The sequence below is a fragment of the Polyodon spathula genome, chromosome 11, assembly GCF_017654505.1.
Source record: "Polyodon spathula isolate WHYD16114869_AA chromosome 11, ASM1765450v1, whole genome shotgun sequence".
NCBI classification, from domain to species: Eukaryota; Metazoa; Chordata; class Actinopteri; order Acipenseriformes; family Polyodontidae; genus Polyodon; species Polyodon spathula.
In genome coordinates this window covers 25,910,006-25,928,603 of record NC_054544.1, presented here as the reverse complement: position 1 = coordinate 25,928,603, position 18,598 = coordinate 25,910,006, and the positions used below count along the sequence as shown (strand labels likewise).

Below are 18,598 nucleotides of genomic sequence, written 5' to 3'. Positions count from 1 at the left end.
GTAGCAGATTCAAGGATGTACTGTTCTATGAGGATATCATTTGTCTCCTATTTAATCCTACTCAGACCCATTCCTTTCATGCCATAAATCTTAGTATCCCTGAAAAGATCACTGCCTCATCTTCAAACACTGTATCTGAAAAGTTTTAAAAAGGCAAGAGCTGTGGTACCTGTGTTATGACTGGCTATGGGTCATTTACTGCACATTTACCCACTCAGATCTTTGGCATTCTTGAATAAATTAATTCCTGTATGCTGGTTTACTTACGCCTTTTTGATATCGTCTTGAGATGCATTGCGTGGGACCCCCAAAATGTCATAGTAATCCACCATGTTGTTAACAGCAGACTTCAATTTCTAGATCGTCTCTGCTGCCTATAGAAAAACATGAACATTGATGGCTTTCTTGCTTTCTAAAATCAAATCAAACAAACACATTGTTGATATTTCACATTTAAAGAAATTGCCATAATTTGTTCCATTTTTCTTGGCCATTTTCCTTGCCACAAATCAAAATGAATTACAAAATCCTCTATAATCTATATACAACACTGAGTATGCAATACTGTGCCCTGTATATCTGTAAAGCAGCCTGATTTTTGTTCTGCAGTAGAAAAACATTAAGCATATTACATCATCTTGGATTCTCAAATATTCAAATGTTTTCTAATGATTTAAAGCGCCTGCATTTCACTAGACAAGCTGTTGCACAGATGTTGGGCATTTATAGTCAGCAGATTGCAGGCAACGTACAGACAGACTGGTCAAATAGCCGTTAGACCTTGAAGTGGGCAGCCAAAAATGACTAATGTCAGACAGGATAGGACTCAATTTCGCCGAGAAGTCACACTACAAATGAAACTGAACTCCATCAAGATGCTAGCTACAATGCTGTCAACCCAGACAGAAATCACCTGTACAGCCATGGTTCGTACACCCCTACATTCCTTTTCCAATGACGAATCACCATCATCAGACTTGACTCAATGGTGCCGTGATCATCTGGCCCCATGTCTTGTGGTCTGATGAATCAAATGGATGGACATGTGTTTGTGTCGTTGCGGAGCGCATAACGCTGACTGCAACATGGTATCCCATGATCACCATGACTGAACAAGCCTAACTTGACAAAAGACCAGCAGTCCCATTTACACAGACCCATGGACGTGATTTCATCCTCATTGATGACAACGCTAGCCCACATTAAGATTGGGTGTCGACTGATTTTCTCCAGCAGCACCAATCGTTTACCATGGCCTTCAATCTCCCCTGACCTAAACCCTATAGAACACCTTTCTACAGTTTCCGCTCAGCTTTAGGTTCAAAGCGCCACATTAGGTTTTGCGTAATAGAGTAATGTATTCTCCATTTTAGTAAAATGTAATTTGGGTGAGAAATGCAGCATAACCTTGATGTCATGAGTACTTTTACAAACAGTGCAGGTGAGTGGAATCCAGCTGCTTATTCACCAGTCACAAACAGTGCAGGTGAGTGGAGGTGGATTCAACTGTACATTTTTTAAAATTGAAAACCTGGATTTATTGGTAATGTGTTTCTGTCTATTCCCAGGGAAGCTACAATTAGCTGTCCCAGGATTTCTATGATCTATTCTCTAGCTACGGCATTCACAATTGACCATTGAGACACTGGGAAGCAAGAAAGTACAAGAAGCTTGATAACATGCAAACTCAAGCTGTGCAGCAAAATTGCTATGCATATTCTTTATGCATTACATGTAAATATAATTGATTTTTTTTTTTGTGCAAAAACACCCTTTAGACAGCTACTTGAAGTGCTGCACAGACCTGTTCAATTTGTGATGAATCTTGGTTTGTTAATTAGCGAGTATCAAAATTGGAGAGAGTTAAAGACATATGTGAATCTGCTTGTGAAATGTACACAGTGTGTACATCATGAATCTACTTTGCTATGTTTCTGATAGCTCTAGGTTTGTATTTATGGCAGGAAATTTGTCACTGACATGTTTATATTATACAGTGTCCTTCATGGTCAAGCATCCCAGGGCGCTTTACAAAATAATAACATTCTAGACTGCCAGCTAAGCAATTGATCAATCATATTAAAATGATAATCCCAAATTCAATTGCATGAAATACCTAAAGGGAGGGCTCCCGAGTGGCGCACCCAGTAAAACTGCTCCACGCGGAGTGCAGGATGTGCCCTATAGTCTGGAGATCACAGGTTCAAGTCCAGGCTATGTCACAGCCGACCGTAACCGGGAGTTCCTAGGGGGTGGCGCACAATTGACCAAGTGCTGCCCGGGTAGGGAGGGCTTAGGTCTGCAAGAGAATCCACAGCTCACCGTGCATCAGCGAACCCTGTGGCTGATAGGGTGCCTGTGATTCTGCAGTGGAGCCGCCAGATCTGTGTTGTCCTCCAGCGCTCCTCCCAGGAGCACGTTTTGGAGCACGTTTGCTCCAGCCTCCGTTCCCCGAGTTATCGGGAGGGTTGCGAGCGGTGAGCCAAGGATACAGATAATAAATAAAAATTGTAGAGGGAGAGAAAATAGGGTTACTCAATAGCATAAAGCTTAAGAAAATGAGAACTTCTACACTGACACCTACCTAAGGTGAAACAATCTAATGTTAAACATTCTAGTGACAACAGCAGATTGTGCACATCAAGTGCAGTGCATTTTAAAAGGGATGTTTAAAGTTAAGTTGACCAAGAAATACTGGCAGTGATGAAGGACATCACTAAAATGACAACAGCGACACAGCAATACTTACTTAAGTTTGTTTGCATACCCAAGTTACTTTTAATATGCCTACATATAGTCTAGGAGCAGGTTTCAAATTAACCTTAGTTTTCAAGTTGTTTGTACCTCAGTTATAGAAAAGGTTTGAGCGAAACCAAATTTTTTTTTTTTTTTTTTTAAAAAAGGGCTCATAGACCCATTCACTAGAGATAACACAGACATAAAGGAGGTAGCTGCTTCTGCATCCAGCGCTCAAAGAATATCACAGACATTTGCAGAGCTTTTTGGAGATTTTATAGTACTAAAATAATGACTTGGATCGCACTATTGAGCAGTTTGGTGATAAAACGAATGATCAGGAGAGGATTTATCAGTATGCATGTCTATAAAGAGGTATATGAAAAATACAGTGAACACGAGGTGGAGCTTGGCTGTAGATAAAGTACTGAGTGTCCTTTTTAAACCTGTTTTGTACTGTGGGTGTTGAGTGACTGAAAACAAGACATTTTGTGTTAAAAGTGATGGTCTCGAGGAATCGAATGGGTCAAAGTTAAAGTATATTTTCCTGTAGAGGAATTATCACTTTTTGATGTCATTACTGTGGTATTATGCCTTTTTTTTTTGTCCATGTCCAATTTAAATTTCTCAATGTGTTTGCTTTTGTGAAATATTTTAGTGTGATACATTTAATCATTTTACTGTGTTTTCTTATTTCTTTGTTTTTTTAATGTTATTTGTTACATTTGTTTATTATTTTAAATTTAGATTTCATTGATAACCATAACATCTATGGGAATAAACAAAATAATACTGATAGGACTTGCTTTTAGCGTTTTTTTGGCAAAGTATTTCACTATTAATAAACTTAACCTACATACTATATTAATCCAATAAAGTCACTGTAGTTATGTTGTAATGAAAATACAGCATAAAGACTATTAAACTTGAGTTTTTTTTAAGTATTTTCCATTGATATCGATTGTTGCTGAACAGGCCTATCAATTGCAAAATGCGTGCAGAAATTAATTCATTACCACCAAATGCAAGGTTTTATCAGTGTCAAATTGAGCTGTCCATTGTATCAATTCGAGTATGGTCAGCTGATATGAAAGTACTTGTGAACTGCTTTCTATTATTAAGAAGTATTGTTTTTATTATTCATTTATTAGTCTTCCAAGCTGGCAGCCTATTCTTATTGTAAAGATTTAAAAAAACACACACATATATATATTGCTTTTCCTGCCAAAACTTTACACTCTTTCTGTTTGCACACAGTGTAGCCGAAACTTGGCAGGTATCATCCCGTTTAGATTACAATTCAGAAACAAAAAAAAAAATTATGCTCCTGCGTCAACCAAGATGGAGGCCTGGCGCATTTTTTGGAAAAACCTTTCAGAATCTTCTTGGGAAGCGGTGAACTGACTGATCTGAACTGAAACTTCGCGTACGCCATCAGCAACCAAACCCGCTTCAAGTTTGCAAAGCAGAAGTTTTACTATTAAAATGGCTGCCACCAAATTCAAAAAAACCCTTTCAAAATCTTCTGTCCAATTTAAAACTAGCTTATAACTCCTTACAAAGTGCAGATATGATAATGGTTACTATGGAACACACATAGGAAACCATATGTGCTCTATACAAAAATGACCTTGCCTGTGACCTTTGACCTCTCCTTAAGTTAAAATGTAAAACTAGCTTTTAACTCCAGAGTGTATATAGGTTAGTGGTTACTATAACACAGATAGGAACCCATATATGCTCAAGTTTATTTTTTAATAGATCGTGACCTTTGACCTCTCCTTAAGGTTACATGTAAAATGAATCCAGGAGATTACTAAAGAGAGATTTAGTTGAATAGATAATCTGATTGTGAAGCTTCCAGAGGCGTTGGATGAGCTGCAGACTTTATAATGGAATCTGGATATCTGTGTCTGAGCCACCGTACTGGGAAAGTGGTGTCTTGAATAAAAACGATTGGAAACTGAAATCCATATTAGACGGCAAAAAAGTTGCATGACCAGTTGAGGCAGATTTAGGCAGACTGATACAAAGTATGCGGTGGATCGTATCCCTGCAGGTCTTTGCTCTGAGGTTGCTGCAAGACGTAGATTTGCTGCAAAACATGTTGAACTGATTGGGAACAGTCTATGAATGCATTATCCATTGTGAGGAAAGATAATGCTTTCAATTATAATAATAGTTCTTCAATGTCTGCTGGCAGCTCCACACATTAATTATTAGCCTTTTAGAGAAAACATTTCAAACCAAGCTCCAGGTAATAATTATTTGATAAGAAAATACAGGGCTTTCTTACACAAGGATAGAGATACTGTAGCTTAAACACACAATTTGTGGTGTCATACTACCCTCTAGTGGTTACCATTAAACATGCATGAGTGTACAAGAATGCATTGTAAAAAACACAAAACGAAGATAGTGTCGTCATGAGTAACTCCCCCCCCCCCCCCCCGAAACAAGCTGGGGAACCTGAGTTGAATGAGAATTGAATCAAATTAATGTCCTGTCCATTATGATTGTGTCTCAGTTACAGAAAGAAAGTAGCAATGGATCGCTGCAGCTGGGAGATTATATAGATATACTGCAATGTCATGATTGAGAGATCTACTGCTGATATGGGCGTGGAGAGACAAGGATGAAGGACTGACAGCAGGTACGATGACAGGGGAGGAGGAAGGGCTGAGAGCAGGTACATGGGAGGAGGAAGAGCTGAGAGCAGGTACAGTGACAGAGGAGTAGGAAGGACTGACAGCAGGTACAGTGACAGGGGAGGAGGAAGGACTGACAGCAGGTACAGTGACAGGGGAGGAGGAAGAGCTAAGAGTAGGTAAGGTGACAAGAAGGGAAATGGTCAGCAAAGACACTCTAAAACCAGTTTGAGTACAGGGAGCAAAGTGAGTCCACACACAAATACTGCTGCATGTACTTAATATTTTTTTTTTATTCAGTGAATTTATAAATTGGAAGAAGCTAAAGGGAGGAGGAGGTTCAGCACATGGTTCAAAAGGAGCCTACTGAACACAAATACAAAAGGAAAACAAGTACATGCATTGGACTAGAGCAATAGCAAATGCAAGTCATGAGGTTAAATATGAACTAGGTGAGGTTTTTGGTTACACCAAATTTACTTCATTGTAAATATTGCTGGGCATTTAGTATGTAGCCGAGAGCTGAAAACAGGCAAAATTCGCCTACGCAGCACACATACTACCCATTTCTGAAAAATCGATTAATATCTGTTTTTCAGTCTGTAAACCACTGAAAAAATTGCATTACCAGACACTGAGTCAACAATTAAACAGGCTTGTATAATGCCCTGTTAAGGGGAGTTCCCAGTCGCGTTCTTCCATTGCTGTCCTCCTGTTGTCCAGGGGTTTTGTGGGTCTCTCTCAGCGTTCCAAAGGGACTTTTATTTTTAAGTTAATGTGCGCTGCTCCTACCAGAAGTTGCTTATTGTTGTCAGCAACTGTTGCTAGCGTCGCCAAACATATCTTTGTCTTCACACAGCCTCCTCAAATCAGGACACCACGCATGGGAAGGTTAAGCTAGCTAATTAGTTGAAATAGTTGTATTGCCACACATTTAAGTTATTTTTGTAATTGCCCAAATAATTGTAGTCTTCCTCCTATGTTAAAAGCCAGATTTCTAGGTGTGAAGAAATAAAACATTTTTAACGGATAAAACGAAATAACACAAAATTCTTCTCCAAATAAAACAATAAATTCCAACAGCAACAAAAGATTTTCACACTGCTCTGTTTTTTCGGTTTTGGCTCATTTAAACGGGTTAGGTTACCAAGCAAAAAGAAAAAAAAAAATCCTCGCTGGCTCTCGCTGGTCAGTGATATGACTGACAGAGGAACCAGCCAATGGTATAAGCGCATATATCTTAATACTGAAGTGCCAGTTGTACTCATTCTTGGGAAATTGTAGCCTATTTGGACGTTGTGTTATATTGTTGTGCAATAATCATAAAATTGACAAAATAAATGTATACAATTATATATCAGAAAAAAGTTCAGAAGGGTTTACCAAACAGCAGAGGCTAAATTTCTGTCGTTTCAGTTCCAGGTTTTCACTGGAAGGTTTGTTATTTAATTAAAACACAGGTTTTATTGTTTTACGTTTTAAAGGATTCAGTTGTGGTGAGTTACTGTGACCTGTATCGTTTATTGATTCCTGTGTAGTGTGGTGTGGGCCTTGCTAAAGCCGCTGTTCGGCCTGTTCACAACATCACGGAAAATAGAATACATTCTTCTGAGATCATGTTTAAACATTACTTACTTAATATCCTTTCACATTTACAGATGCATGTTAATTTGTTAGCGTCAATATATAAAAGACGTCTACAAAACTGTAATACTATTTTTAATATAACGTTGTTATTGAGTTACGCATTAGAAAAACTATTTTTTACTATTTAATTATAATATATATATATATTTTTTTTTTAACTGGGTTAAATTGTTTCTGTTAATCATTATACAAGAGTTGTGTAGCCACTGTCTTCTTTTGCTGCTTCAGCTCTTAAACATAAATATACCACTAACATTTTCAAAAACTAACTTTATACTTTCAATATTTTGAACGATATATGTTTAAAATGCATCCTTGTAGTATCTTCTGACGTTACACCGGGACTGCCCACCCCGTTCCGTCTCTATTCTAGATAATTCCCAGTATACTATAACACGGGACTGGGTACTCAATATAACGTACACTAGCACCAGATCACTAGCCTGTACGAAACATGCAGCACTTTGTGAAAGTGAAGTAAAAACATTTAAAAGATAACACAGCCTATCTTTAAACGATGTAAAAACTACGTTTCTGTAGCGCATACAACTAACTTTACTCACTGTCGCTGAATCTGTAAACGGCCTGCATACATTCCTGGTATTTAAACGTTTAAAAATAGAAAGCTGAGAAGTTATTTTGGTCGACATGCAATCATGTGTAATGAAAGTAATACTTACTTTATTGTCACCAGCTTGTCCTGAGCGCTACTGAAGTGGATAAAGTTATCTGGAATTTTCTATCGGTGTTGTCCAATTATATATACTCTTAATGTTTGGTAAACTGGTCGTTCAGATGTCTTGCTGAGTCTGTCTGCTCTCCAGTCCAGGCTTGGCACACTACACCTTAAAATAATCTATGCCTGTCTTTAACTGTGTCTGCTCGCCGTCTCATTCGCTGTTGCATTCCAGTCCCAGCTAGTAGTAGCGCTATGTCCTTGCAGCCACACCGCGTCACAATCAGCTGAGCAGAAACGTCCAGAAAATACCAGGCATATCTTTTGTTTTGAAGCGTCATTAATCCCGGCCCACTTAGCTTCCACACGTGCCTTTTTGTCGTCGCTGCTCTGATTGGTTGAAAGTGAAAATACAGTAAAGGGTGTAATTAACCTGATACACTACGACTCTATTATTATTATTATTATTATTATTATTATTATATTGTAAGCCCTTTTTAACATTTAATCCGCCATTTCTGGTATCAACAATTCTATTTCTGTTCTGGTAATGTTTTGTTGATATCAACGATTATATATATATAGTGGGCCTATATTTTATTTTGATGTCAGAAATATAATTTTTGATATTAAAAACACAATTGTTGATATCAAACACTGTTGTAGTGGCAGCTGGTGGCCAGAAGAAATGGGAGGCAGAAAAAGGCAAGGGGGCTGCAGCAGTAAAATGTTGTTATTGTATTATTGTGCCTGACAACACTTATAGCTTCTGAAAGTTTTACCCCAATTTAGCTGTTAAACGCATTTTCTCCAATTAGCCAGGAGAGAAAATACAATAGTATCCCATCATAGTTTATTCTAATAAACTTAACTGAAGTTCACTGTATACAACAGTGGTTCACAACCTTTTTCAATGCAGGGACCAGCTTGGTGTTTGGATTTTTCCCATGGCCCACTTTCCAAACATTTTCTCACAACAGCATTTTTAAACTAATTTGTATGTGTATATATAGAAGTACATGTAGAAAGTAAAGTATTTGTATAACATACTTAACTTCATGAGAGTCCTTGGCTTGAATCTTCACTACCAGCTCAGCAAGGAATGTTGTCATTTTGCGCAGTGAGTTGCTGATGAAGTTCCTATTTCTTTTGTTTTAAAATGTTTATTTTCTTCACCTTCTGAATGCTTTGTAGATAAACGACATCTCAGTTTTGCAGGTTTAAGAGTTTTGTTGGACAAAACATCCTGACAAATAATGCACTGGGGCTTGTTATGTGAAGAAAAAAAAAAATCTCTGGAGTATGATGATGAGGTGGGTGGGAAGCAATTAAAAAATGATTGGAGAGTGTACAGGATGTTACTGACCACTTCTGGTGGGAATAGAATTTCCTTGTGGCATATAGTCTTGTGAGATATTAAACCTGGCTGAATAAACCCATAGAGTAAAATAACATGGAGATGAAATCGATCACACACATGGTACAGTTCACAAATCAAGATACAAATATAGCCTCATTTTATTTAACATTAACTGCTGTTACTGTCTGCAGCTAACCTCTCCAAAAACTTATGGAAATAATAGGGCTATTCCTATATCCCTGGCAAAACTGTAGCACATGTTGGAATTTAAAAGTACTAAAACTGGTTTTCATGTTTTTTAAAAATGTTTAATTTATTATTCAAACCTAGTTGGGAATATTCAATGCAGTGTGCTGCTTTTATACCAAGCGAGAATGGTGGGACAGCCAGATTGCGTTCTTCTTTTTCCCTGGAGTTCAGTTCAGTAGAATGGAGACAGATTAGAAATCAGTGCATGTACGTGCATGCGAGATGTAGCTTTGCTTTTTTTAAATAATGCAGGCTAAAAAAAGTCTGTAATTTTGACAAGACAAATATGCCTTCATAATGTGTAAGCTATTTAGTGTTTGTTTCATATTAGAAATGTGTTTCAGTTAATGGCGGTGTCATGTGAAATTTGCCCCCCACCCCCCCGGAAAATAAGACCATACTTTTTGAAAAATGCCCCCCCCCAAATAAAAAGTATATAAATTAAATCCATATATTTAATATTTAATGTACTAAAAAAACAACAACAACAAAAAAACAAAAAAACGTACAACTTAATATTTGGGTTTAAAACATATAAAAGGCCTGAAGCAGAAGGAAGGTTTAACAGATGATAAATCAGTGTAAGTGTAATCGGCTACTTGATGCATTTTGTAATACTGGATTATCACAAAATGCAAGTTAATGGCTGGTTCAGTTAATGGCTGCTCTTACAACAGAAAAGGCCATAGTCATACCTTTGTCTGGATGTCATTTCAGATATATTTTCTTTTATTTCTTGTCTTTGTGGTGTCCACGACAAACCTTTTATTGGCATGTAGGTTACACAACTGCACCAATTCAGTTGTGATTATCAGCAGAATTATATAAAGACTATACACTATACTTCTTACCTAAAAATGGCTGAGATCGAGGCACCTGTCATACTTTTGGAAAGAAGAAGATGACTCCATCAGTGCCGGCCTCCCACTCCCTGCACCTTCAGACCCCATTAGGACCGAACCCAACTTCCTGATCACCTCCTGGTTGATTGTTTTCTGTTTGATCGTAACACTATAGAATACCTGTTTGATGTGCTTCGACCTCATCAAATGTCTCTGTATGCACGCAACCACCCCCTATCTGTGGAGACAAACGTCTGTGCCGCTTTGGCATTCTATGCCACCGGCTCCTTTCAAACCACAATTGGGGGTACAGTGAGATCATGCCAGAGCACCATCAGCAACGTCATAACATCTGTTACAGATGTGCTGGAGGCTGCTTATGACCAGTTCATTAAGTTTCCACCTGTTGAACGCCATCACCAAGTAAAACAACAATTCTATAGTGTAGCAGGGTTCCCCAGTATAATAGGGGCACTTGATTCCCCTGGGGAACATGCATATGTGTATCTGAACCGAAAGCATTTCCACTCCCTCAACGTGCAAATGACAACAACATCAGATTTCAAAAACACCAGTGTCGTGTCACGTTTCCCAGGATCATGCCATGACTCCTACATTCTGCTGCAAAGTCCCTTTCAAGCATTTGGCAGAGAGGAACGCCTCGGCACACATCACTTCATTGGTAAGTGCATGTGTGTTTATTACTTTATACATCATGTTATATCAGTGCTGTACTGTTATGTAATATGTGCGGCAACCGTGTTAAGCTGATTATATATATTTTCTCTATTCCTCCTTCAGGTGACAGTGGCTATCCTCTCCGCCCCTGGCTTTTAGCACCTGCGAAAAAAAACACAGACTGAGGCGGAGGGGCACTACAATAAGGCCCTGTGCCGAAGCCACAGTGTTGAGGAGAGAACATTCGGGCTCGTAAAATGCGTTTCTGTTGCCTGGATAGATCAGATGGAGCCCTACAGTACAATCCCTTAAAGTGTGCTTGCATCATCATTGCATGTTGTGTACTTTACAACATTGCATTATCCCATGACGTCTTCTGGAGGTGGACTCCTGCATCTGGATGTGGAGGCAGTGGAAGTTGCTGTGGATGGCACTGTGGGCTCTTGTTGGTGTTCATGGCTGCCCTCCACAGTGTCATGCTTCTCGGTCTGTGGCAGGGCGCCGGAACTTTCCTCCAGAGGTGGCTCTGGCCCTGTGTGACAGACCAGACAGTTTTATGTTAATGTTCTGTGAGAGCAACTACATTTACATTGAAAATATACATTTGTTTCAAACATGTTAGTTTCATTTCTCCTTTAAAAGACAGGTAAAAGGGCAGGCTAGTGTTTCACAGGTTTGATGTGTACGGAATGCATGCACATTTCACTCTATCCAGAACATAGGTATGTGTGAATGTGTTTGTGTGTGTGTAGACTGAAACATGTTGTGATGACTACATTCGTGGCCCATCAGGGACAGCAACTGTTGTTCCAGGGGGAGTTCTGGTGTGGTGTTAACTCCTCCGCCAGTCTGTGTGGTGGACATCTGCTGGGCAGCCACTTTGGTTCTTAAGCTCTGTTTGATGTAAATCCATCTCTTACACCACTCGAGGATGCCGAGACCCATGTTGTTATGTCTTGCCATATACTGGCCTTGGCACCTCGACCAAGAGAAAGGCTCAGCACACCTAAGGGCTAGTCCCATCTCTCCACTACCTCTGCCATGATGATGTCTTCATCCTCTCTAGTCCTCGTCCTCTAGTGAACCGGACCCAAGTTTTCTTTTGCACTTGGGAAAGAAGAGATGTATGCTATATTAGCATCAGTTGAATAAGGTATAAGAACAGCACTTTGCATATAGAGTGTATCCCTCCCTATATGCTATGTTTGTATAATTAAACAGTTTCAGAGATTTTCTGGAAATGCAGCCATTTACAGTTAAAACACAGTTTCTTGCAGGGTTGGGGTCAATTCCAGTTTTATTTTTTTTATTCAAACTTCTACTCATAAGTAAATTAACCCTGTGCTGTATTGGAATTGTAACTATGTGGAATAGGCTGTATTAGAATTTGATTTGCTTATAAAACCCAATTGGAAATGGAAAATAGGAATGGACCCCAAACCTGGTTGCTTGTATTTTTACAACCTGGTGTACTACATATTCATTCTCAAGTGTTGTATGTAAGGTGCCTTGTTGGATAAATGCTTTAGCCACATTACTGCTACTACTAATAACATCAACAACGTATGAACAAAAATCATATTGTAGGTTATGCTAGCTTTACAATATCACCACTTGATTCTGATTGCAGAAAAATATGTATTGATGTGTTGGTTTTGTTCTCATTAGCGTCTTGTACACGTAGATATAACCTATACAATAATAAGCATCTACAAAATAACTTGTTCAATTGCACAAAACATAAACAATCTTGTAAACAACTTTCAAATAGAAACTCATTAACAATCAAAACTCCAGGAAACAACTGTGTAGAAAAACACACACAAATAAAACACACAGAATGTTAAATGCCTGTAAGAAGAATACTGCTACTAAAATAATAATTACACACACACATATATATAGTAGCGTGCATGGGGGAAGGCAGCAGCAGGGCTGGTAGGTGACGTAATCACATACAAAGACATAAGCCCGATATACTCTCCTTGCAAGGGAGCCGGCTCTTTTGTACAGCGATATAGCGATATCGGCGCTATGCTCCAATGCGAGAGGTCCCGGGTTTGCGCTAACCCTCAGCCTGTGTGTGGATATATATGCGTGCCAGGGTTTTGCGCGTGTATTAATTATTTTACAATTGGATTCTTACCTTCGTTTGTTTTCAGTAGCTGTCTGTCTGTTTCCGTCGTCTTTTGGAAGGTCTGGAACGCAAGCTGTGATTGGTCGACATCTGTTGTTTTGTGCTTTCCTAGTTTTCCGTCACAAACAAGCGATAATCATCTCCGCCACTTTCGCAGATTGGAAATGGCTAGTTTTGGTTTCGGGATAAAGAAAATGCGATAACGAAACTAGCGATATTATCACAACATAAACACTCTTTTGCAAGAGCGATCAGGGTTTGATTTGGTCCATACAATCCTTTTACCTGACATTTACTAATTGTCATAAAATGTATTTTAAAAAAATGTAAGTTATTGCCATTATATTCTAGTGCTGGAGCAAATATCCAACGAATATTTCTTACAAGTTTTAATATTTAAAGTCAAAAATTGTATTTGCCAGAAAATAAAAATCAGACATCCTAAAGGCTTAATGTAGATAAATGTGCTTAAATTTAATTAAAACCTTTAAAAAACTTTGGAAACAGTAAGCCTAGTACATTCCTAAGCTATTCTAAGAGATGATTATTATTGTTTTAAATGATTATTAACATACATAATAATCATTATAATCAGTATCAGTATAACATTTAATGTTTTTTTAGTACTAAAACTGGTTAGTGTGGAGATTATTTTTTTTTAATTGGAATGCACAGGTGCATGCAGTATGAGTAATATAAGCAGTATAAATGATGTTGCATACAAACATACCTTTTTACTGAAACATATTTTACACACTAAAGTATTTTGTTTTTACATTTTCTTAGACGCAATTGTTACAAAATGATATATAACAACCAGTAATAATGTGCTTGAAAGTTTGTGTGGTGAATAGGATATCGCTTTCCAAATTAAAACCATGGCCTGATTGTCGAGATTTACTTGTTCACTCTGTTCAGTCAGTTAAATCCTTTACTTTTGGAAATGGTCTCATATTAAGAAAGTGTTAAGTGATAGCAGGGTGTATTTTATAACTAGCAAAAAAATGCACACGTTGCTCTTTCTTACTAGACTCCATTTTGTATGACATTTTCAGCGGAGATGCAGAATTCTATTACAGTAGGCTGTAATAGAATCACATTGTAAGTACAGATTAACAGTAGCCTGTAATAGAATCACTTTGTAACTGTAGATTAACAGTAGCCTGTAATAGAATCACTTTGTAACCCTAGATTAACAGTAGCCTGTAATAGAATCACTTTGTAACTGTAGATTAACAGTAGCCTGTAATAGAATCACATTGTAACTGTAGATTAACAGTAGCCTGTAATAGAATCACTTTGTAACTGTAGATTAACAATAGCCTGTAATAGAATCACATTGTAACTACAGATTAAAACTAGACTGAAACAGAATCTCACTGTAAATGCAGTTTAAGATTACATTTGATAGAATCACTTTGTACTTTGCAGATTAACACTAGACTGAAATAAAATGAAATTGTAACTGCAATTTAACACTACATGCTAATAAAATAAAGTTGCAATTGCATCATTGTTTCTGCAGTCTAACTCTCACTGCAACACAGTCCATTTGTTCTTGCAGTTTAACAATAATTGGCACATTGAAACTGCAGTAAAATCACACTGGAACTGCCGTTTAACATTTCTTTTAATAGAATCGCTTTTAAAAAGTTTTAACTTTAGTGAAGAATGACCAATATGTTGAAAAAAAAAAAAAAAACGCTCCCTCCTTGGCGGCAAGGGGCACTCTGCCTTCAACAGTGCGGGACTCTGACAGCGAACTCAGCGACCACCTGGATGACCTCATCCCACTCCCTCTCTGAACAGCGCAGCTTCTCCTGGCGCCACACCTCCAGCTGTGCGCTCTCCTACTCACCTGGCAGGTGGTAGGAAAACAAATAGGGAAGAGCGAGCCGCTGAATTTAAAGGCGTGTCTCCCTGCCTGCGCTTTTGGTCTCCATTCTGTCGTATGTGTTTTTAAACTAGTATTGTAAAAGGTATTGGGGGTGTTAGAGGAGTGCAGGAGAAGGGCTGTATTAGTTTTATTGCCGTCTCCGTGCAGATATTGAGCCGCACTGCCCTTTAGTTGTAATTGTAATTCTGTGTTTAGTTATTGTTTTAATTTAAGGGCAGTGCAAACCGCTTGCCGGGACTGTATTTTGTTAAGTATAGTTTACCACCGATATTTAATAAAATGATGTTCATTGTCCGACATAGTAGTGTGATCTAGTTTATATTTTCCTTCTGGTATTCTGTCTGGCTGATCCCACCCCGATCAGAAAAACGAATGCCCCACCCGGGTGCTACATATGTTCAGCAGCAATCTGCCACAAATTAAAGTGATCTAAAAAAAAAAAAAGATTCAGCATACCGGTAATGCAATTGACATATCCAAATTCGTTCATGATTTCATATTATTTCATCAGCAGTATACCACAAATACATACAAACGAACCTATCAACACTGAAAATACTTCGACATAATGTAATTGACATATATGACTTAAATCAGAGATTTCATACTAAAGAACACAAATTTTCTCCATCATTGAGACCAATTGGTTCCAATGTTTGGAGGGCAAATATCCAGCATGCTTCTCTCTGCAGTAACAAAAGTATTAAATTCCCACCTTGAGCTGGTAGAGTTACTTTCTCCACCCCCACAAATCATAATGAGTGTGGAGGTGATCCGTGACCAGCTTTTTTAATAGTGTTTGGCTCGTGCATATTCTTGATTTTGGTTCCTAATTGCTGCTTTATGTTCAGCCCTTATTTTTAAGGCTCTTATTATTTGACCTGTGTAAACCAGTCTGCATGGACAAGTTAACATATTAATTACTCCTGTGGTATTACAGTTAACGAAACTTAGAATTTTTATCTTTTTACCTGAATGTGGGTGATTAATAGTTTTAGTACTTACAGTATTGGAGCACACTATGGCCACATTTAAAATTACCATCCGGTGGATTAGATAACCATGCCATTGCTTTGTCCACTTTTGGAATAAATGAATGAACCAATTTGTCTTTAATGTTTTGTACATGTCTAAAGCAATACGGGGCAGTTTATCTGTTATCAAATTCAAGGAATTATCACTTTTTAGTACCTGCCAATGTTTGAAAAATATCCCCTTCATATCGTTAGACAAATAATTAAATACAAAAACACAGAGTTAGATCCTTTTAGTGTTTTTAACTTTAAGAAGTATCCCTTGTTCACAATCTTTATCTTTATACATTGTTTCTTTAAGAATACGGTCGTCATATCCTCAGGTAATAAATTTGCCATTTAACATTCAAATCACTAATTTAGAAGTTTACAGTATTTACCTTTTCAATGTATTGCTTTCCTTCCTTTTTGTGTGGTAGTGCCCTACGATGCAGCTTCCTGATTGGTGGAACACCCTGTAGACTACACAAGGGGATTTTCAAACATCAGTGTCATTGCATTGAACTCGCGGTATAGTAATGACAGCTTTTGTAGCAAGTGATTTTCAGATGGAATTAGTTATTAAAGTCAGTCTGATAATGCTTTTGATACTGAGTCAATGAGGTAGTTAATGAACAAATTTATCATTAAAAAGCTTAATTGTCTCAGGTCAAGAACATCACTTCCTGTCTCAATGACTAGATAAGGTGAACTCATTAATTAAAACGCTAACAAGATCAAGAGAAATGAATGGAAGCATATTTAGGTATTAGCTATAATTAGTTATTGAAACTACTAGCGTACAGCGAGACGGCTCTCCCACCAGCGAGCAGCAGCCAAATGGAAAGAAATAATAATGGGAATATCTCTTGCGTATAATTTGTAAGCTAATTTAAAATTGTTCATTTTGTCATCCAGAATGTACATTTATTTAGAACACCATATATAAAATGCTGATTTACGAAAAAATCGCAAGCTTGGTTCCTATTCTGCAAATTTTTAGTTCTCGGCTGCAATCACATGCTGGAATTGTACAGAAACAACAGACACCTCCCGTTTCCCAGGCTGTGTCTGTCCCTCTGTGTCGCACTGGCCAGACACACTTCCCATTTCCCAGGCTGTGTCTGTCCCTCTGCATCACACTGGCCGACATGCAGGTAGTAATTTTAATATTTTTAGGATGGTAAGCAATCTATCTAGGCTCACTTTGAATTGAATAATTGATGATGATTAGGCTCACCATCAGCAACATGGTATAAAAAGGGAGAAAAATGTTTTGTTTGTAGGAAGAGTTTTTGGTTCTGTTCTGTTATTATTTTGAAAACTTTGTAGTGAAGACTAATGTCCAGCCTACAGTTTTTGGATGTTGTTTAATCCTTTTATTTTGGCCCTTGAGCTGGTTATCTTGTTCCTGTTTATTGTGTGTGATACCTGTTTTTGTTTAACCTTTTATTTTTGCTTTGTGATTAGTAGTGTTCTGTTTTGCATTTTTATTTTATTAAAATGCACAACTGTGCTTAAACTGCAGTTTCTGAGTCTCCTTCCTTGCCGATACCATTTGGGCCTGTGATGCTATCCTGTCACATATGGTGTCAGGGTGGGATAGTGCCCCCTAGAGACTTAAAAAAATTGGGAAGGAAAACCTGCAGGAAACAGCAGCAGCGACACCTGGAGCACCAACAACAGCAGCGCAAGAGGCGGTGGTCAAGGGTTCCGACCCTTCTGGGACCCCCGGACTGGGCAGCCAAGCAGGAACGGTGGAGGGCTGAAGGGGCCCCTATGTGTGGCGCCTGTGGAGAGTTCGAGCACGACCAGGAGGACTGCCCCTACAGAAACCCCTTACACGAGGAGGTGTGGAACTAAGGCCTAGTTGGGGATGTGGCAGAGTCGTTCTGGACTGTAGACCAGTCCTGTCCTCTGATGTGTGCCGTCAGCCGCCCGCATCTTTACACGCTGCAAACTCACCATGCAGCCACCCAGAGCTACAGCATCGGAGGACAACGCAGCTCTGGGCAGCTTACAGACAAGCCCGCAGGGACCCGGCCAGACCACAGGGGTTGCTAGTGTGCAGTGAAATGAAAACCTACAACAGTTGTGGGTTAGAGGTTAGTTCACTTTTTCATAGTGTAAATTTGACTGTATTAACCAACTCTCCAGCCCCACCAGTGACAAGGGCAGTGCCCGAGGGGGCACATCTCAGGAGCTGATGGGGCTGTATTATGAATCCCTTTGAAGAGACCCCATTGGTTGTACCTCCTCCTTAAAGCGTACATGACATTAAATGACATTAAAAATGACACACATTTAAATTATTTTCATCCTTACCCTAATTATTTTGATATACTCTTTTATCTTTTAAACCTTTCTAGATTGACCTCTCAGTCACCTGTAATGGGGTGCAGGCGCAGGGCCAGTGTTTCACTGGACCATCCTTCTCCAGAGGAGGGACTCTTTAAGCTAACCAACATTCTGCAGTGTATTTCAGTTGGCTTGCTTTTATGCTTAGTTCTCACCAAGTTATTATTTTATCTGGGAGATCTGCAGAATTCTGCCGGAAGGAATTTTAGTAAATCTTTAAATCGTGTCTCAAAACTTTTGAATGGGTAACTTGGTGCTGTGAGGATGTGACTCGAGTGCAATGATGTTACTCTGGGAGATCCACTAGGACTTCTTTAAATGTAAATTTAATTAAATAAATGAAAGTGTTTCTGGCTA

General features: G+C 38.6%; 1 protein-coding gene across 4 annotated transcripts in view; it reads right to left on the bottom strand.

Annotated features, from left to right (window-relative positions):
- Positions 1-7,986, bottom strand: part of dnajb2 (DnaJ heat shock protein family (Hsp40) member B2) — a 37,512-nt gene extending 29,526 nt beyond the window's left edge. The window contains exons 1-2 of one of the 4 annotated variants that reach the window (XM_041264817.1): positions 7,712-7,986; positions 268-374 (exon numbers count right to left, since the gene is read on the bottom strand). In XM_041264817.1, the coding sequence (XP_041120751.1) occupies positions 268-332 (65 nt within the window). In that variant the 5' untranslated portion in view covers positions 333-374; positions 7,712-7,986. Of the gene's footprint in view, positions 1-267; positions 375-2,322; positions 2,364-7,711 lie in introns of those variants that run through there. The other 3 variants (XM_041264820.1, XM_041264819.1, XM_041264818.1) reach the window with 3 other exon arrangements.
- Between the last annotated feature and the right edge of the window lie 10,612 nt (positions 7,987-18,598).